The sequence below is a fragment of the Maniola hyperantus genome, chromosome 14 (assembly GCF_902806685.2).
Source record: "Maniola hyperantus chromosome 14, iAphHyp1.2, whole genome shotgun sequence".
NCBI lineage: Eukaryota > Metazoa > Arthropoda > Insecta > Lepidoptera > Nymphalidae > Maniola > Maniola hyperantus.
Window position 1 is genome coordinate 158,599 of NC_048549.1, and position 21,650 is coordinate 180,248.

At 43.9% G+C, this 21,650-nt stretch overlaps 1 protein-coding gene across 1 annotated transcript; it reads right to left on the reverse strand.

Moving 5' to 3' along the window:
- Window positions 1-1,715: 1,715 nt before the first annotated feature.
- LOC117988203 (alanine aminotransferase 1) lies at window positions 1,716-20,657 on the reverse strand. Its single transcript, XM_034975318.2, has 10 exons — window positions 20,309-20,657; window positions 13,409-13,498; window positions 12,783-12,877; window positions 11,753-11,943; window positions 11,027-11,229; window positions 10,526-10,654; window positions 9,796-10,002; window positions 9,410-9,553; window positions 8,049-8,163; window positions 1,716-2,861 (listed from the first exon to the last, which is right to left on the reverse strand). The coding sequence occupies exons 1-10, from the start codon at window positions 20,543-20,545 to the stop codon at window positions 2,713-2,715; spliced, it is 1,560 nt and encodes a 519-aa protein (XP_034831209.1). The 5' UTR covers window positions 20,546-20,657; the 3' UTR covers window positions 1,716-2,712.
- Between the last annotated feature and the right edge of the window lie 993 nt (window positions 20,658-21,650).

Below are 21,650 nucleotides of genomic sequence, written 5' to 3' on the forward strand. Positions count from 1 at the left end.
TTAAATTAATTTATTTAAACAATACTCAACGGCTTCTAGGGTCTGTTTAATCTCTTCACTCCAACAAATCGTTTCGGGAATGTCTAACCTCTGGACATGAGCAAACTATAATATAAGGCAATAATTAATTATTATGTATATCACGATAATTGTGATTGAATTAAATTACAATATAACATAATAATTATTATAATCATAAGTAGAATTTGCATTTTTAAATGCACCCCATTGACAATTTCAGCAATGTGGCTAATTCCGTTGTACACAATCTCTAAATTAAACTAAAATGGCACCTCTAAATATATTGCTATCCCTTTCATAATGTTGCATACGGAAAAGGATAGCACTAGATTTAGACCATCGATATAAATAACAAGATATGGTCAAGCGAACAAAATTTTTCGCGATTTATAAACCAAATGAATCAGCGACTGCTGGCGTTTGAAATCCAGACGCCACTGAGGTCGCGTTGGTGCGTAATAAACATTTATGCACCAATTAGTCGGTGCCATTTTGCTTGTTTAATGACCCTGCCCATACGAAGTAAGTATACGAATAAGTCAATGATTTAGTTTAGTTTAGAGATAGTGTACAAGAGAATCGGCCCCAAAATATCACATTTGTTTTTCTAATATCAGTGATGTAACAATGTGATGGCAGCACTGAATTTTTTGGCCCCTAGGTAGAAATTTCAATTTTTAGTTTCATATTGAAGTTGATACATTGACATAGCGCCCCAACCTAGACCGCATCTTTGCTTTATTAAGCATGGTCGTCGTCAAGCGTAAGCCTAAAAAAAACAGTTTATTTTTCTAGTAAAATTTTCACAATTTAAGTTCCCATTGGGGCCGATTCTCTCGTACACAATCTCTTAATAACTAAATTAACAGGTCTAAATCTAGTGCTATCCTTTTCCGCAAGCAACATTATGAAAGGGATAGCAATATATTTAGACGTGCCTTTTTAGTTTAGTTTAGATATTGTGTACAACGGAATTAGCCACATTGTTTAACATTTCCTAAAGACTGAAATTAATAATCAATCTTTAATCCGTCGATTTAATTACTTAACAACGTTGACAGATTTTGATGAAAACAACGGTACCAAGTAACTTATCGAAAGATTAGATAGGTTTATTTTTGGCCGTAAATTGACAAAATTAAATTAAAATATTTGTTTCAGTTTCTAGTATAAATAGAGACAGCATTATTTCAAAAGGGATCAAGTCTTAGAAAATCAAAGAGTTTTGTATGAAACCTTCATTGTTACGTCACTGTGATAGGTGTACTTATGTGTACTAATGTGAAGGTTTCACAAATTCACTAAAAATACATAAACAATAATTTAAAACAGATATTAACAAAATATACGTTAATATTGTAATATTATACATGGTTTAATTAAAAACATAACTTTTAAATAATAACCAGAATTTAATCTACTTAACAGAATACAACAAAATGGGTTCTTATTTTGTGCGAATCAAACCGAATGGCACTGCCAGAGACTAAGTTGACTTCGTATTATTTGTCATTGTGGCGAATTCCGTTGCACACAATCTCTTAAACTACGACGTCTAAACCTACTGCTATCCCTTTCATAATGTTGCCTGCGGAAAAGGATAGCACTAGATTTAGACCTGTTAATTTAGTTTGGTTTAGAGATTGTGTACAAGAGAATCGGCCCCATTATATGACTAAAATAAAAAAGCTAAATAATATAATACAAGTACTTTTATATACAGAAAATAATCCAAAATTATTCCCACAAATTATATTTTAATAATAATGACAACAGAAATCATTAATAATTAAAATATTTCACAAAATTCAAGATCGCACGTGTCGAAAACCTGAGTATAATAACTAATAACAATAAACGAATAATAATTATACTTATAATAATTACAATAGAACTTTCCGAAAATATACTTACGCCATATTTCTTTTCATATCTTTTCACCGCCTGTTATTGGCTCTTTATTTTATCGCCAGTTCAAAACCTTGTACAGTACGCGGCAGAAAGTAATGTACATCGACCTTTACAAGGAGATAGCAGATTTGTAGAGCGTTATCTCTGTCGTTGAGACCGACAAAACGTCATATAGGTATGAGTGACAGGGACAACGCTCTACAAAGGCCGATGTACATTACTTTCTGCCGCGTACTGCAACAAAACGTCGCGGCTTCGACGTCACTGCCTAGGTAGGCTATGAATCGCCTATTTTTTTTTATTACACGTCACCCATAGCTTAATATTTGACATATCGTCGATTCAGGATAAAACAGAGTCCCCTCACTCTAGTTCACTCTGTCCACGCCATTCAAAAAATTCTTAAATATATAAAAGGAAAAGGTGACTGACTGACTGACTGACTGCCTGACTGACTGACTCATCTATCAAACTACTGGACGGATCGGGCTGAAATTTGGCATGCAGATAGCTATTACGACGCAGGCATCCGCTAAGAAAGGATTTTTCAAAATTAAACCCCTAAAGGGGTATAATAGGGGTTTGGAATTCGTGACGAAGTCGCGGGCATAAGTTAGTTATTAAAAAATAAATTTCCTGCGCAGGTACATTGTCGTAACTGATAATAGTGGTAGTACTATACTTGGCCAATTGACAAATCGGTCCAGTTGTGAAAAATTAGCCTAGTAGTAGTTCGCCTGTAAACATTGAGCTAGATGGTGGTGGCATGCTCCATGCTGCTTAGGAGAACTGCTTGGAGAACTTGGAGTGGAAGGTCTTGAAGCTGGCCAGCATCTCCTGCAGCAGCGCGGGCTGCGGCAGGATGGTGGTGCGGAAGTGGTACGTGCCCGGGCACTGCCCGAAGCCGCTGCCCGGGACTATGCTGATACCTGGAATTGCCAGTTTGGTTCATTATTTCATCATTATATCCATCGCTGGCCCACTACTCAACCCGAGCTTTCTTTCAAAATGAGAAGAGTTTAGGCCACAGTTCATCACGCTGGCAGATCAAGTGTGAACTTTACACACTTTTGAGAACATTATAGATAGTCTCAGGCATGCAAGTTTCCTCACGATACCTACCCCGTTAAAGCAAGTGATATTTAATTGTCGCGTCGCAGTGTTACGTCTGTCAACCACCGGTTGGGAATGAAGGTTCTACTGACAAGAGGCGGCAAGAAACTCAGCGATTGCTCTTTTCAAATGATAAAAAGTGACAGTATATAACAAAGCTCAGGCAGTTGCTTCCACGCAACTTAGGCGGAATCATATTTACGTGTTGCGGCGTGTCGTGACGCGCCGATTTCATACATTTAGTATGCATACAGAGACACGACACGACACAAGGCGTCACGACACGCCGTTCCACCATAATGTGTCTCTAACCATACGAAATGTATGAAACCAATATGCATCTGGCGCGTCACGACACGTGCGTGTGTTTCCGCTAAGTAGTTCATATGATACAATTTGACAATAAAGATTAAAAATTAAGGCTAGGTTTCAAAATTAAATTGAATATTAAATCTCAGTGTCCCTGCCGGGAATCGAACCCGGTCCCTTCCACTGTAATAAGGATTCAAATAAGTCGTCAAAATGGATTACATTACAGCAGAAAGTAATGTACATTTATGATATTTCGGCTTTGTAGAGCGTTGTCTCTGTCACTCTGTTATATGACGTTTTGTCGGTGTCAACGGCAGGGACAACGCTCTACAAATCTACTATCTCCTTCTAAATGTCGTGTACTTTCTGCCGCGTACTGTAGTTACCTGTCTCCTCCAGCAGTCGTGAGGCGTAGTACACGTCCGGTAGTTGCCCCGCCTTCTTGGCTGCGTCGCTCGCCTTCTGCGGCAGATCTAGCGTACTGTAGTTACCTGTCTCCTCCAGCAGTCGTGAGGCGTAGTACACGTCCGGTAGTTGCCCCGCCTTGTTGGCTGCGTCGATCGCCTTCTGCGGCAGATCTAGCGTACTGTAGTTACCTGTCTCCTCCAGCAGTCGTGAGGCGTAGTACACGTCCGGTAGTTGCCCCGCCTTGTTGGCTGCGTCGATCGCCTTCTGCGGCAGATCTAGCGTACTGTAGTTACCTGTCTCCTCCAGCAGTCGTGAGGCGTAGTACACGTCCGGTAGTTGCCCCGCCTTGTTGGCTGCGTCGATCGCCTTCTGCGGCAGATCTAGCGTACTGTAGTTACCTGTCTCCTCCAGCAGTCGTGAGGCGTAGTACACGTCCGGTAGTTGCCCCGCCTTGTTGGCTGCGTCGATCGCCTTCTGCGGCAGATCTAGCGTACTGTAGTTACCTGTCTCCTCCAGCAGTCGTGAGGCGTAGTACACGTCCGGTAGTTGCCCCGCCTTCTTGGCTGCGTCGATAGCCTTCTGCGGCAGATCTAGCGTACTGTAGTTACCTGTCTCCTCCAGCAGTCGTGAGGCGTAGTACACGTCCGGTAGTTGCCCCGCCTTCTTGGCTGCGTCGCTCGCCTTCTGCGGCAGATCTAGCGTACTGTAGTTACCTGTCTCCTCCAGCAGTCGTGAGGCGTAGTACACGTCCGGTAGTTGCCCCGCCTTCTTGGCTGCGTCGATCGCCTTCTGCGGCAGATCTAGCGTACTGTAGTTACCTGTCTCCTCCAGCAGTCGTGAGGCGTAGTACACGTCCGGTAGTTGCCCCGCCTTGTTGGCTGCGTCGCTCGCCTTCTGCGGCAGATCTAGCGTACTGTAGTTACCTGTCTCCTCCAGCAGTCGTGAGGCGTAGTACACGTCCGGTAGTTGCCCCGCCTTCTTGGCTGCGTCGATCGCCTTCTGCGGCAGATCTAGCGTACTGTAGTTACCTGTCTCCTCCAGCAGTCGTGAGGCGTAGTACACGTCCGGTAGTTGCCCCGCCTTCTTGGCTGCGTCGATCGCCTTCTGCGGCAGATCTAGCGTACTGTAGTTACCTGTCTCCTCCAGCAGTCGTGAGGCGTAGTACACGTCCGGTAGTTGCCCCGCCTTGTTGGCTGCGTCGATCGCCTTCTGCGGCAGATCTAGCGTACTGTAGTTACCTGTCTCCTCCAGCAGTGGTGAGGCGTAGTACACGTCCGGTAGTTGCCCCGCCTTCTTGGCTGCGTCGATCGCCTTCTGCGGCAGATCTAGCGTACTGTAGTTACCTGTCTCCTCCAGCAGTCGTGAGGCGTAGTACACGTCCGGTAGTTGCCCCGCCTTGTTGGCTGCGTCGATCGCCTTCTGCGGCAGATCTAGCGTACTGTAGTTACCTGTCTCCTCCAGCAGTCGTGAGGCGTAGTACACGTCCGGTAGTTGCCCCGCCTTCTTGGCTGCGTCGATCGCCTTCTGCGGCAGATCTAGCGTACTGTAGTTACCTGTCTCCTCCAGCAGTCGTGAGGCGTAGTACACGTCCGGTAGTTGCCCCGCCTTCTTGGCTGCGTCGATCGCCTTCTGCGGCAGATCTAGCGTACTGTAGTTACCTGTCTCCTCCAGCAGTCGTGAGGCGTAGTACACGTCCGGTAGTTGCCCCGCCTTCTTGGCTGCGTCGATCGCCTTCTGCGGCAGATCTAGCGTACTGTAGTTACCTGTCTCCTCCAGCAGTTGTGAGGCGTAGTACACGTCCGGTAGTTGCCCCGCCTTCTTGGCTGCGTCGATCGCCTTCTGCGGCAGATCTAGCGTACTGTAGTTACCTGTCTCCTCCAGCAGTCGTGAGGCGTAGTACACGTCCGGTAGTTGCCCCGCCTTCTTGGCTGCGTCGATCGCCTTCTGCGGCAGATCTAGCGTACTGTAGTTACCTGTCTCCTCCAGCAGTCGTGAGGCGTAGTACACGTCCGGTAGTTGCCCCGCCTTGTTGGCTGCGTCGATCGCCTTCTGCGGCAGATCTAGCGTACTGTAGTTACCTGTCTCCTCCAGCAGTCGTGAGGCGTAGTACACGTCCGGTAGTTGCCCCGCCTTCTTGGCTGCGTCGATAGCCTTCTGCGGCAGATCTAGCGTACTGTAGTTACCTGTCTCCTCCAGCAGTCGTGAGGCGTAGTACACGTCCGGTAGTTGCCCCGCCTTGTTGGCTGCGTCGATCGCCTTCTGCGGCAGATCTAGCGTACTGTAGTTACCTGTCTCCTCCAGCAGTCGTGAGGCGTAGTACACGTCCGGTAGTTGCCCCGCCTTCTTGGCTGCGTCGATCGCCTTCTGCGGCAGATCTAGCGTACTGTAGTTACCTGTCTCCTCCAGCAGTCGTGAGGCGTAGTACACGTCCGGTAGTTGCCCCGCCTTGTTGGCTGCGTCGATCGCCTTCTGCGGCAGATCTAGCGTACTGTAGTTACCTGTCTCCTCCAGCAGTCGTGAGGCGTAGTACACGTCCGGTAGTTGCCCCGCCTTCTTGGCTGCGTCGATCGCCTTCTGCGGCAGATCTAGCGTACTGTAGTTACCTGTCTCCTCCAGCAGTCGTGAGGCGTAGTACACGTCCGGTAGTTGCCCCGCCTTCTTGGCTGCGTCGATCGCCTTCTGCGGCAGATCTAGCGTACTGTAGTTACCTGTCTCCTCCAGCAGTCGTGAGGCGTAGTACACGTCCGGTAGTTGCCCCGCCTTCTTGGCTGCGTCGATCGCCTTCTGCGGCAGATCTAGCGTACTGTAGTTACCTGTCTCCTCCAGCAGTCGTGAGGCGTAGTACACGTCCGGTAGTTGCCCCGCCTTCTTGGCTGCGTCGATCGCCTTCTGCGGCAGATCTAGCGTACTGTAGTTACCTGTCTCCTCCAGCAGTCGTGAGGCGTAGTACACGTCCGGTAGTTGCCCCGCCTTCTTGGCTGCGTCGATCGCCTTCTGCGGCAGATCTAGCGTACTGTAGTTACCTGTCTCCTCCAGCAGTCGTGAGGCGTAGTACACGTCCGGTAGTTGCCCCGCCTTCTTGGCTGCGTCGATCGCCTTCTGCGGCAGATCTAGCGTACTGTAGTTACCTGTCTCCTCCAGCAGTCGTGAGGCGTAGTACACGTCCGGTAGTTGCCCCGCCTTCTTGGCTGCGTCGATCGCCTTCTGCGGCAGATCTAGCGTACTGTAGTTACCTGTCTCCTCCAGCAGTCGTGAGGCGTAGTACACGTCCGGTAGTTGCCCCGCCTTCTTGGCTGCGTCGATCGCCTTCTGCGGCAGATCTAGCGTACTGTAGTTACCTGTCTCCTCCAGCAGTCGTGAGGCGTAGTACACGTCCGGTAGTTGCCCCGCCTTCTTGGCTGCGTCGATCGCCTTCTGCGGCAGATCTAGCGTACTGTAGTTACCTGTCTCCTCCAGCAGTCGTGAGGCGTAGTACACGTCCGGTAGTTGCCCCGCCTTCTTGGCTGCGTCGATCGCCTTCTGCGGCAGATCTAGCGTACTGTAGTTACCTGTCTCCTCCAGCAGTCGTGAGGCGTAGTACACGTCCGGTAGTTGCCCCGCCTTCTTGGCTGCGTCGATCGCCTTCTGCGGCAGATCTAGCGTACTGTAGTTACCTGTCTCCTCCAGCAGTCGTGAGGCGTAGTACACGTCCGGTAGTTGCCCCGCCTTCTTGGCTGCGTCGATCGCCTTCTGCGGCAGATCTAGCGTACTGTAGTTACCTGTCTCCTCCAGCAGTCGTGAGGCGTAGTACACGTCCGGTAGTTGCCCCGCCTTCTTGGCTGCGTCGATCGCCTTCTGCGGCAGATCTAGCGTACTGTAGTTACCTGTCTCCTCCAGCAGTCGTGAGGCGTAGTACACGTCCGGTAGTTGCCCCGCCTTCTTGGCTGCGTCGATCGCCTTCTGCGGCAGATCTAGCGTACTGTAGTTACCTGTCTCCTCCAGCAGTCGTGAGGCGTAGTACACGTCCGGTAGTTGCCCCGCCTTCTTGGCTGCGTCGCTCGCCTTCTGCGGCAGATCTAGCGTACTGTAGTTACCTGTCTCCTCCAGCAGTCGTGAGGCGTAGTACACGTCCGGTAGTTGCCCCGCCTTCTTGGCTGCGTCGATCGCCTTCTGCGGCAGATCTAGCGTACTGTAGTTACCTGTCTCCTCCAGCAGTCGTGAGGCGTAGTACACGTCCGGTAGTTGCCCCGCCTTCTTGGCTGCGTCGATCGCCTTCTGCGGCAGATCTAGCGTACTGTAGTTACCTGTCTCCTCCAGCAGTCGTGAGGCGTAGTACACGTCCGGTAGTTGCCCCGCCTTGTTGGCTGCGTCGATCGCCTTCTGCGGCAGATGTATCTTCGGGAAGGCGTACATGGCGCCCTGGAACGTAACATATAACATTACTTCCTTATCGTTGTAGCCACTACAATGTAGTGGCTAGTTTAGTGAATTCCGAGAGTCATAATAAGTTGTAAGTAATAAGTTGGGCGCGCCTGCATAGGATGACGTTGTGCGAGAGCCCGGCGTGCGAGTGCGGCTTTGGCGACGAGGATAGGCACCATGTGCTGTGGGAGTGTCCCCTTTATGAGGACTTGCGAGTGACGATGTTGGATGGGATCGTACGCGGGGAAGCGGGGCCGGTCTTCTACACGGACCTCGTCTCATCGGCGGGGAACTACAACCGACTACGGGCATTCGCGCACCATTGGCATAAGAGGCGAAGCAGCTCGGAGCGTACAGGTGCCAGGCCGGCACCACGGAGGAGCAGCAGCGGAGATCACAGCTGTGTTAGTGACGTCTAGCCCCCAAGGGGGGAGAGTGAGCATAAGGGACAAGGAAGAGACCAAATAATTTGTAGGGAGTCAAGAAGGCGCCCCGGGAAAATGCCAAGAGCAAGTACCGAACGGGCGCCCTCCCGCGATTCGGCCCATATAACCGAGAGGTTGGTGGGGCCATGGGAGGTGGAGGGTTGTCCCAGTCATAATAAGTTGCTGTAATGCGTGTCAAACAGTGCGGGCATTGTTTAAAACATGTTTAAAATATATAAAAAACAACAAAAAAAAATTGTTATTTTTCAACCGGTTTAAATAAGGTCCCGTAGTTATGCCAGTTGCTAAAAGCTTCGGTGGCCACTATTTACCAAATGATAATTTTTACCGAAAATAATTTCCCTTCCCTTCAACTTCATATTTGAAATCAAAATACCAATTTACCGCAGTATCATATTTGTTTTCTATTCATATATTTTATGTTCAGGAAGTAAACAATTTTTTTCGCTTCGTCCGCGTGGATTGAGGTTTTTTGAAATCCCGTGGGCACTCTTTGATTTTCCGGGATAAAAATTAGGTCCCGGGATGCAAGCTATCCCGATACCAAATTTCGTCAAAATCGGTGGAATGGATGGGCCGTGAAAAGTTAGCAGGCAGACCGACAGACAGACTTTCGTATTTATAATATTAGTATGGTTAGTATGGTATGGGTAGTATGGATCAATGGCTGTCACACAGACAGATTGGAGTGGACGCAACTATAGTTTGATTTCTTTCCCACAGAACCGTAGAAATGGTTAGTTTCCGAGATTAGCGCGAACAGACAAACTCGTTCATAGTAGTAATGCGACACAGACCTGCACAATGTTGCACTGGAAGCCCTCCATCTGGTTGAAGGTGTCGGCGATCATCTGTGCTCGCTTGTTGAGGGACTCCAGGACGGCAGTCTTCTCCTTGAGCCAAAGGGGGTACGACGGCTCACCTTCCTTGGGGGGTTTGGCCTGCAATCGAAAACGAAATATTTTAAGCTATCCAAATCTCGCGTTCTATGAGTTTGGATCCTATCGGTGTTAACGCCGACTATCAATATAATAAGCCTTAAGATGATGCTTATAACTTGTATCGGAATAAAAAAAAATATGAATCAAATATCCAGCCATTTGGGATATAAGCAGCAGACATTCTATAAAACTTATATTTGGATTTTTTGTAAATTGTGGCAAAACATGGTCGAAACACTCACAACACAGTCCACGGCGGCCTGCCCCAGCACAGTGGGGCACAGCATCGCAGAGATACACTTGTACAAGTTGGCCTGCACTGCCGGCTCCATGTTCACCAGCTCCATCCAGCCTCCTCGCAGCCCACACTCGCCCATGTAGCCTTTGCTCACCGACATGAACGATGCCAGCTCCGTCTGGTTGTACGGTGAACCCATCTCTGTCATGACCTGGAATTGTTTTATCAGTTATAATGGTAGTTCGGATGTACATACGACATTATTTGTGATAATGGACGGCAGTCTGTCACATTTCTTTTGTACAGGAAAAATGTTGTTTGATACAACAGATTGAATGCATTTGAACCGGATAAATTAAAATACAATAGGAAAAGTTTATGTGAATACTTAACACGTAAAATCTGCCAATTAAAATAATCACGAAAAGTCTCCAATCATAATATTTGAGAATACAATTAACACAAAAATGTTTGGAACTCCTTGCTATATATTATGGTTAGTTCAATTCAATAAGTTTATCTAGTATAGTCAGAGTGAACTAGAGTGCTGAAACTCTCGGTTTGATCCTTAATCGACGATATGTCAAATATTAGGCTGTGGGTGACGTGAAATCACAGACAAATAGGCTATTCATAGGCTACCTAGCGTCATACATATGTAGGAACATTTGACGACTGCCAGTGACGTCGAAGCCTGGACTTTGTTACAAGTTCCCTATAGTAGTATTGGTTACCTTCTTGAAGGAGTAGAACTTGCTGCCCTCGGCGTAGACGTTGTCCTGGTACACTTCGTCCGCGAAGATGAACAGCTTGTGTTTGTGCGCGAACTTGATGATGCATTCGATGTTGTCGCGCGTCAGCACCTGAAGTTATTACTCATTTATATTGACATGTAACACTTCCAACCCGAACCTGAATATAAACTGTTTCAGGAATTTTGGGAATTCCAGCCCCTCACCGGTTCTTTTTAAATTATATTAATTTATTAGACATCGGCCTTCTATTTGGGGGTTCGGAGGTTCGATTCATCCCTCCAACTTTTTAGAGTTATGTGCGTTTTAAATAAGCAATTGAACATCCTTTGCTTTAACGGTGAAGAAAAACATTGTGAGGAAACCTGTATGCCTGACAGTTCTCTATAATGTTCTCAAAGGTGTGTGAAGCCTGTCATTCAGAGAGGAGTCGTGGTCAGTAGTGAGCCGGCGATGGGTTGATGGTGATGACGTGTTAGCTACCTGTCCAGTGGGGTTGCCGGGGTTGATGACGACCAGCGCGCGGACGTTGGCGTTCTTCTGCGCCTCGCTCCTCGCGCGCTCCAACTCCTCCACGCTCAGGCCCCAGTTGGTGGCCTCGTCTAGGTAGTAGCTCACCAGCTGCAGCCCGTACTCCGCCAGAGAAGCAGAGTACAGCGGGTACTGGGGGATCGGCACCATCACTCCTGCCAAATGAGAACTCGAATTAATAAGAAAGTGCTCTAGCGGTGCTAACGCACCCGAGCTGCGCTGCCTGCGGTTCCTATCGCACTACAACCGCAGTAAGCGGCGGCTCGCGTCACTGCTATACCCGTTCGCGTACGAGCAACAACGTCGCAAGATGAGCGACAGTGAAGAGGGGAAGGGGGAAGCCGACATCCTAGGGGTTGGGACTTTTGAGGATACTTCTAAGAGCATAAGGAACACGCCATGTGCCAAAAATTATAAATACGTTATTTATTTTGAGGTCTATCATGCCAGTACACTAAATACTTAACACGATTCGCGTGTATCTTATCAGAGCGCCGTACGCATACTGAAAGCGACGCGCCGCGCCACTGGGTATGTCACACTAGCGTCGCTGCACCGTGCGTCGCTGCGATGTGCTTCACAATATTCGCTCCAGCTGCGATGCGCGGTGAAGCGCTCCGCACCTGTTCTGGCATCGAATGCGCCAATTTGTAGAAACATATTGTGTTTAAGACTCACCGGATGTCTTGCCGCCTAGATCGTTGCAGAAGAGCTGCAGCACACTCTTGATGGCGGAGGAGGCTCCCGCGGAGAGGCACACGTTGTTCCAGTCGGAGGGGTGGCCGTCCCTGCGCTGGATGTACTCCGCCACGTTGCGACGGATCAGCTCGATGCCGTGCGACGCCGAGTACGAGCCTACTGACCCGCCCCTTTGGATGGAAAGCATATATACTGCTTAAGATACTGGGTAAAGTATTTATATGAAGTGACATAAGATACTGGGATCCTTTACGAGATTCCAAGATGGATGTCGTAAAAGGCAAGTCTGTTGGAAAAAGAACATCTAAAAAGTAGCCTATGTCACTCTCCAGGTATTTATCTGTATCCATACAAAAAATCACGCCGATCCGTTGCGGCGTGATTGAAGGACACACCAACTAACAAACACACTTTCGCGTTTATAATATGGATAGTGATTGATACGTAATAGCAAATTTTCTCCAACTATCCTTCGAAGTCAGCGCTTCCCGTTACAAAGTCGCTATTCTAGCACCTTGGGACCCCAGCGTCTATCGCTTTTTCGAACTATGCCACCCTGAAATCTGCCTGAAACATACCCTGCCTATTGCCACTTCAGCTTAGCAACCCGTTTAGCTATATCGATTATTCTGGTTCTCCTACGGATCTCCTTGTGGCGGTCGATCAAATAATCACGCAAGACAAAAGCCAAGAAGGAAGCAATTCACAAGTAGCCTGATAGATGGCACCATGTGTATGATGAACAATATGAAACTAGATGGCGCAACTTGATCGATAACGTTTCATGACGTAGTCCCGAACAAATGTACCGCCGACAGTACTCGCACTAACGGAGTTTTCTAAAATCTGCACTATATATAGAAGTTTCAAGGTACAACAGTCGGCCCAGCTGGCGCTACCGAGCACAACCAACCGCTCGGTACGGTCGCGCCTACACACCGCCGCGCTCCCGTACATCCTCATTCCTGATTTGATTGGCTCCTTAGTGATGACGGTGGTCGCCACTTACCCGCAAGCATTAAGAATGTCCTTGGCCCGTTGTTTGACGTCAGCGGGGAAGTCACCCTTGTCAATCAGCTCGGGTAAGGAGACACACGCCAGAACCTGTCCAAAACGCAAAACTGTATTTTTAATTTTGCGAACAAACCCACTCTTGGTAAAGCTCATGAGAACCTCGGATCACATTTTGACCTTGATAATGGTACTGACTCTGATGGCAACAAAATCTATTGTTGTTTTATGAAGCTTTCCTTTAACTCTGCTTGTGTGAGCTCAATATAACATAGAGAAGCAGGAACTGGTTCATTGACTCATTCACATGACACAACTGAACCACATACATCACTATTATCTTAGATACCATTATTTTACGATTTGACATAAGCTATGCATGGCATTTGGCATGTCAAAACATGTTGTTATAGTCCCTAAAAACGAACTCCTCACGCACCATTTTAACTGTATGGGTCAACTGTCACGTCAAAAGTACGGTTCACCTTTAAAATGAGGACAAAAAACATGACTTCTTTAAAAAAAAAAAATTGACATGAAATATGACACAAAAAGTTAAAATGGCGCGTGAGGAGTTAAATGTTACGCGTTATACTTGTAAACATGACAGGTAACCTTCCTCACCTGTCTAATGAATGTGATGGGCTTTTGCCCCATGGCGTGCGCGTCTCCGATGTTCGCCCGGATCACCTTCTTGAAGGGCTTCTGTGCTCCCTGTGGAGGCAACAACATCCCGTGTTAGACACAGACCGCATGTAACTTCTTAAAAAAAAACATCACATCAAAAAAAACTTCTTAAATATACAGATTGTAACCAGAACCACTAGCAAAAACTTAGCATTATTGTTATACTACCTAAACACAATCCAATATCAGTAAACATTTGCCTCATTTTGTAGTTTTAGTGATTCAGCATTTTTCAAACCAGCAATGTATATCGTGCTAAACTCGGGTCAATGCACCGCCTACGATGCGGCATTGACTCCGAGTGTCCTACTTACGCAACGTTCGTTGACCTCTAGCGTCAGTCAGATGTTTTATTTGCAATATATCGTGAACTTTTGTAAAATATAGGATTTTTACTATTTTTTTCGCGTTTTATTTTTGTGGTATTCTATTAGTAATAATCATCAGTTCTGGTTACACCCTGTAAATACCCGATTCAACCGATTTTTATGAAATTTGGTAAAAAGGTAGCTTACAAAAGAATAAAATTAAAGAATTCCCACGGGATTTTAAAAATGACGTAGTGGCGGGCATCGTCTAGTGGAGAGGTAGATAAATCGATACGGTTTTAGATCTTAGAACACAAACAATAGAATAGGCGTAATACATACGAGAAGCGCTAATGTTGTGATGTTTAGCGAATCCTTCGTTACCGATGTAACCTGCGGTCGACCTTGAGCAAGCCACCCCATGGGGTTGCTGGTAGGGTGGTAGGGTGGTAATTACCCACCCTTTGCCGCATCAGGGCCTCTGCCTTTCTCTTTCTCAACATCGATACCCATTTTATTTGCATCTACGTATAAAAAAATCGGATCGTCTAATCTATAATTTAAAAAACCCGGCCAAGTCCGAGTCAGACTCGCGCACCTAGGGTTCCGTACTCGAGCATTTTTTTTGACATTTTGCGCGATAAATTAAACGTATAAAAATAAATAAAAAATATGTTTTGGAATGTACAGGTAAAACCCTTTCATATGATACCCCACTTGGTATAGTTATGTTACTTAGAAAATTGAAAATACTAATTATTTGTGCATGAACACGTCATTTTAATTTTTAGGGTTCGTCCCTCAACGGAAAAACGGAAAGACAGACAACGAAGTCATCCTATAAGGGTTCTTTTTTCCTTTTGAGATACGGAACTCTAAAAATAAGATGCATATTCAATCCTAACTTCCTAATCCTAATTTATTTCGTGCAATTAGGCCGTTTTGTTCGCTAGCTCTTCATATTATGATAATTTATATCGTTGGTTACATAAGACAAGTTACAAGTATTGTATCATCGATCAATATCAGCTGCACTGTAACTATCGCTATCGCTATCGCTATCGCTATCGGCCAAGTTCGTTACAAGTCCGACGGTACGTGCCACTGTTATGTTATCACGACAACGAACGGCAATTGAGCAATTGATGTGAATTTCCTCAAAGCACCGCTAATCGAGCTATCATGGCCTGTTATGAAGATATTCATTGACTGATAATTGTCATTTTATACGTTAGAAGCTCTAAATGAACATCAGTGAATAACAATATTCCGTACGCAGTACGTATATAATTGTATCTACTTGTAGTTACGCTTTACGTCATATAAATAAATGACTAATTAACATAAATTAGTTCCACTGACGCTTCTTACTCTATTCAAGGATATTTTTTGTTGAGGAATCGTTTATCTTAGTGTAACTACTAGTTAAGCATTTCGCGTATTTAACTAACTGAGAACTAAATTAACTGTGAATTTACACAATAATTATAATATAGTAGGTAATTTCTTAGGAAAACTTCGTCCGCGTGGAGTAGGTACATAAATTTCCGAACTCCATTTAACCCACTAAGGCCTAAGGGGTGGAATTTCGATAAATTCTTTCTTGGTGGATAGTGGATACCTACTCTTTACAAAGAACACATCCTCCAAATTTCATGTCTCTAGGACCAGCAGTTTAGGCTGTGCGTTTATATATTATATGTCAGTCAGTCAGTCAGTCAGTCAGTCAGTCAGTCAGTCAGGACTTTATATTGTAGTGTTAACTGAAGTATTAGGTCTAGCATTTGTGACCTATTTTATGTGATTTAAAATTTTTGATTGCAACTTTGCACGCAAAAGCTATTTATTCTATGCGGTAGAAAAACATAGGAAGGTAAACCGATATATTTAAAAGGGTTCCGTAGTCACCCGAAGGATGCGAACGGGATCCTATACTCTAAAGTCCGTCCGTCCGTTTGTCTGTTTGTCAGCGGGTTGTATCTCATGAACTGTGATAAGTAGAGTGTCCTTCGTGTGCGACTCGCACTTGACCAGTTTTTGTACGATTATGAATCTATCGTATGAACAATACGTAAACCCACACGGACGAAGTCGCGGACATCATACTACCTAAGTCAATAGCTAAGTAGATAGAGTTGAGATCATATTATTCTGAGAGCTGTTATCAGTATATGACTTGATGTTATCGAGTTCGTAAACACACTATTATATTCAACTTTAATTTAATCTTGTTTTGCTTTATCTAACTACACATTTCCTCAGTTTCCTAGATTTTTCCGGTGTAGATCAGATCTTAACGGTGTAAAGCTGTAAGCTAACGATAAGTTGGTGTAAACATCGTTTCTGAGATGATTCGTTCGTTCAATACAACCAAATGATTGATTGCAACATTGTAGAAGAACAGCGAGACGAGAGTTTGCCAATGACATCATTGACCTTTGGAAAATTTCGCCAACTCCACCGACCTTGGGGATTTGCATCGATACCGTAAAATTAACGTGATGACAACGCGGTAAAAATACCGTCTTCAATGGGGACGTGTCATATTATTTATCTACCTACTCTATATGCTACACTAGATGATGCCCGCGACTTCGTCTGCATGGAAATGTTTAAAAAACCAGCTATGTACGAGTCTGACTCGCGCACTGTATTACAGTCGTATTTTTTCGACATTTTGCACGATAAATCAAAAACTGCTATGCATAAAAATAAATAAAAATCTGTTTTAGTATGTACAGGTAAAGCCCTTTCATATTATGATACCCCACCCTAGTATAGTAATCTTACTTTAAAAGTTGAAAATACTTACTAATTATTTGTTCATGAACACAATTTAATTTTTTTTTTGTGATGCAACCACAAATTCACGGTTTATAGATTTTTCCTCTCATGTCTGCTATAAGACCTTTACCTATCTGCCAAATTTCATGATTCTAGGTCAACGGGATCACGGGATGTACACTTTAGGTTTTTTGACAAGCACGACAAACAGGCAACGAAGCGAAGTGATCCATAAAGGTTTCATTTTTCCTTTTGAGATGCAGAACCCTAAAAATGCCACAGGGACCATGGATTTATGCAAGATAAAAAGTTTACCTATGTTTACATTCCAAATTTGAGCCAAATCTGTTCAATAGTTTTTACCCGACTACGGCATAGCCAGAAGGAAGGAGGGTTATGATTTTAGCAGTCTAACTCTATGTACCTACATGTATATAATATACATAATACATGTATATAATAATTATGTTTTCGCGTGAAAGAGTAACAAAACTACCGACTTTCGCCTTTATAATATTCATGCGATGTTGTGATTCAGTGACGATTCGAAAGCAAGTTTATTTGAATAAAAAAAATATCTATTTCTGTTTCTATAAGTACCGACTGTGCGTTGTAACCCACTAAACTCAGATGATAACAATTCGGTCTACGTTATCAACTTATCAGTGACATGAAATGTAATTATTTCATGTATTGCAACCTGTGCTACTTATGATACCAGTAGTTATTGCCCGCGACTTTATTGGCGTGGACTGCACATTCAAACCCCCATTCTATTCCCTTAACGGTTGAATTTACGAAAATCCTTTCTTAGAGGATCTCTACGTCATAATAGCTATCTGCATGCCAAATTTCAGCCCGATCTGTCCAGTAGTTTGAGCTGTGCGTTGATAGATCAGTCAGCCAGTCATACAGACCTTTTCGTTTTACATATTTCGATATTATTGTCGACAGGCCTATAAAATCTTTCCAAACGAAACAACCAAACTAAATGAATACAAAATCCATCACATTCGCCCCCCGGGCCCCGGGCTCCGGGCCCCGCCTGCAGCGGTGCACAATAGCGGTGTACCTAACACGCTATTTGTAGTTTTCAAGTCATTTGAGCAAAGCTATTTGTAACAGAGTACTATTATTGGAACTAACATCGTGTTTGCAAGCAGTTGCAAGGTAACAAGTTTACTGAATTATACCTACCTACCTGATACCTATTTACTTCTAGTACCTAAGCTCTGACAGCCTAGTGGTTAGGACGTCCGCTTTCTAGTCGGAGGTTTGGGGTTCGATCCCGGGCACCTCTACCTTTTCGGAGTTATGTGCGTTTTAAGTAATTAAATATCACTTGCTTTAACGGTTAACGAAAACATCGTGAGGAAACCTGCATGCCTTAGAGTTCTCCATAATGTTCTCAAAGGTGTGTCAAGTCTACCAATCCGCACATGGCCAGCGTGGTAGACTATGGCCAAACCTTTCTCACTCTGACTGGTTATGTCAGGTGCTTGGTACAGCACAATATTATTTTAGCACAATAGTAAACAGACATGATCAACATATTGCTATGTTGGCAGTTACTATATGCAGCTATGATTAACCAAGTGTTAATTGGAAGAGGAAATGAAGTGTGTGGTAATTTACTCTAGTAGGTAATTTTTTTTTTTAAATAGATATAGCGAGCAAACGAGCAGGCGGGTCACCTGATGTTAAGTGATTACCGCCGCCCATGAACATTTGCAGCACCAGAGGAGCCGCCGATGCGTTGCCGGCCTTTTAGGAATTTGTTGGTCCCGCGCCCCTTGAATAACCCCATGTTATAATCTAGTGGGAATACATGTACATGAGCAATACGAGTAATAATGAGTTTGTTGTGGGCTCTTCTCAGACTTGGGCGCGTTTGGAACCCTCGTTGCTTTAGTTTTAAGATCGCGTAATAATTATCACCACTATATCTTACAAATACAACAACTAACTGACTATCAAAAAGAGTAATTTATTATTTGAATTTTAAATATACCATTGTACAGTCAAATGCAAATCTACACTAATATTGTAAAGAGGTACTTAAACTTTGTACAGTACACGGCGGAAAGTAATGTACATCAACCTTTAGAACGAGATAGCAGATTTGTAGAGCATTGTCTCTGTTGTTGAGAACGACAAAACGTCATATTGGTATGATTGACAAGGACAATGCCCTACAAAGCCGAAATGTCATTCTACAGGCTGATGTACGTTACTTTCTGCCGTGTAATGTAGGAGATAATCTCTGAAACTATTGATCCAATTTCATAAATCCTTTTACTGATAATGAATGAATGAATGAATGAATTATTTATTCATAAATAATAGTATATCCCCAAGTCACAGGCTTAAACTGCTTAGTAACTAAACAAACTCAATGAAATCATTAGTTTTATTTAGCTTACTTTATTGAGTTTTAGTCTTGTGGAAGGTTTTGACCATATTATTAATTATCAGCCTAGCAGCAAACTCATATCACCATTTAGTATTCTGATTTGAGGCTGCCTAGCTACCAATTTATAGTACGCTGCAGAAAATAATGTACGTCAGCCTTTAGAAGGAGATAGGGGATTTGTAGAGCATTGTCTCTGTTGTTGAGACAGACAAAACGTCATATAAGGTATGAGTGATTGATGTACATTTACTGTATGTATCTAATATGGAATAGGGTTATTGTTATATATAAGCACCAGACAAGATTGCTGTCAAGGGCTAGCTTATAGGAAAACCAGCCGAACTGAATATCTCTGCCTTTTTGAATTTGGTTATAAAGAGAGTTTTTCATCAATCTAAATATATAAAAGGAAACGGTGACTGACTGACTGACTGATCTATCAACACACAGCTCAAACTACTGGACAGATTGGGCTCAAACTTGGCATGCAGATAGCTATTGTAGCGTAGACAACTAGATTTTTGAAAATTTAATCCTAACAAGGTAAAATAGGGGTTTGAAATTTTTGTAGTCCACGCGGACAAAGTCAGGGGCATAAGCTAGTATACTTATATATGGCATAAGATACAGTTATATTAGGTATATTAAGATAAACTGTTATGGCCACAGGCCAGTATTTCATTCAGTAACTCTGTGTAAATATTTACCCCGTATGTAACCTGTCAAATATTGCTTTCTAGATCAATAAGCTGATTGAAGTTAAGTTCCAAGAACATGACAGGATCTGATACAATAAAGAATCCTGATACATTATCTGTTTGTTTATCTGTCTGATACTCAAAATACATCATTATTAAGCTATAGATCACCCAATTCACTAATTTAAAATCAGACAAAACCGTTTTTATTTTATTCAAATAATCAATAAGTAGGTACTGAAAATGCTTAGCAGGGCCATTATACTATTTTTATCAAGTCTTTTAATAGTTATCTTTCATAATATTATTATGTTGAGACATAATATGTTACAAATAGATCCCAGACTGTCTCAGACAATAATCATAATCATAATCATTTATTTATTTTGCTCAGATATGGTAGGTACATGTATATTATTTACATGGGGTCCTAAAAATTAGGTATTCAACTAATCAGTCACATATCCTGCCAAGCATGGACACGTAATTAAAATTATTGTGAACAAATTACGTTTGTCCGCAATAATGTTAATTACGTGATCCTTTTATTGACTTAACTCGTGTGCAAAACAATTGTTTTAATTTTACTTTCACTGAGGAAGTAATCCGCAACAAGTTCATGATTTCGACTAACCTTTTCCAGCTCCTTCATAATTTCCGTCGCCCGGATGACCAGAGGCCCGCGGACCGCATATTCCAGCTTTATGATGTTCGGGTTGATGTTGTCCACCGTCAGTGCCTTCGACATGGTTCTTACGCTGGTGAAAATGTTCCGAGACAGTACTAACTCTACCGAATCCACTGGCTTCCCCGCGCCGGTTGCAAGTCGACTGGCGGCGGCGCGGGTTATCATCATTTTCAAGGATGACATTTTCTCTAATCAGTTAACAATACCACCACCATTCAGTGCTCTAAAACACATTAAACTATTAAAAACTGCACTTATTCTTTTACTGAACACAAAATATTTGTAAAATTCAATTTTATTTTAATTATTCTACCTTTCACAATCACATTCATTTATGTAACACAGTCAAATGTCAATATTGAATTTGGTATACTTATTAATCTATGATATTGAACTGCGCGACGGAGCAGACTCGAAGGTACGGAAGTGCTGAGGTGTGAGCGAGATGACAAGGTAAGAGCTGTTGTCACCAAGATTTTTTAACGATAATATTATTTTAGACAGCTGATGTTGCAACTTGCACTAATCTGTGGAGTTGCATTTGCATTTTCGCACTTCAATAGATTATAGCGCAGAATAGAGCTGCCTGCTGTGGTTTGGCTGCGACTGCGACTATCGGGAGAGAAAAATAGCTGCAATGAATTTATCAGTCCAGTAATGATAAAAGATGACCTCTCCAAAAAGGTTATCTGACTAAGTATTGTCTATTTCTATTCTATTGACAATAACAATAATCAAATAATTTAGTGATGTACCTAGTTACCTTGCGTTAAACACAAAATATCGATAAGTTTTGAGAAGACCCAAGACGTGCTGACGAACAAGTTATTGTTTTCTGCTACGCAGGGACCGAATTTTACCGGTCGTAGCGTTAACGTTATAAATAAAGATACCCATACTTATATATTCTGTGCCCATACATCCACTAACGTTATCTAGACACCAATATTATTACCGCACTACTTATACCTACCGGTAATAATTAGACACGTGGTTCTAGCACATGAGTAGAAAATTATTTAGTGGTGTTTCTTTGCTAAAAAGATTAAAAATCCCTCTCTGCTTTCGCTAGAAACGTCAGACAGACTTTAGAGTCTAGTGCATTAATCTTTGCTTCGAAGTGTTAGGTACCTCACGTTTATTGACCGAGCGAAGCGAGGTCTCTGAGTCTACTTGAGTGAAATTGCACTTGTCCGTCTGTCACAGCCTTATAACTTCTGAATCATCATCATCATCATCATCATCAACGGCTCACTACAGAGCACGGGTCTCCTCTCAGGGTGTCTCA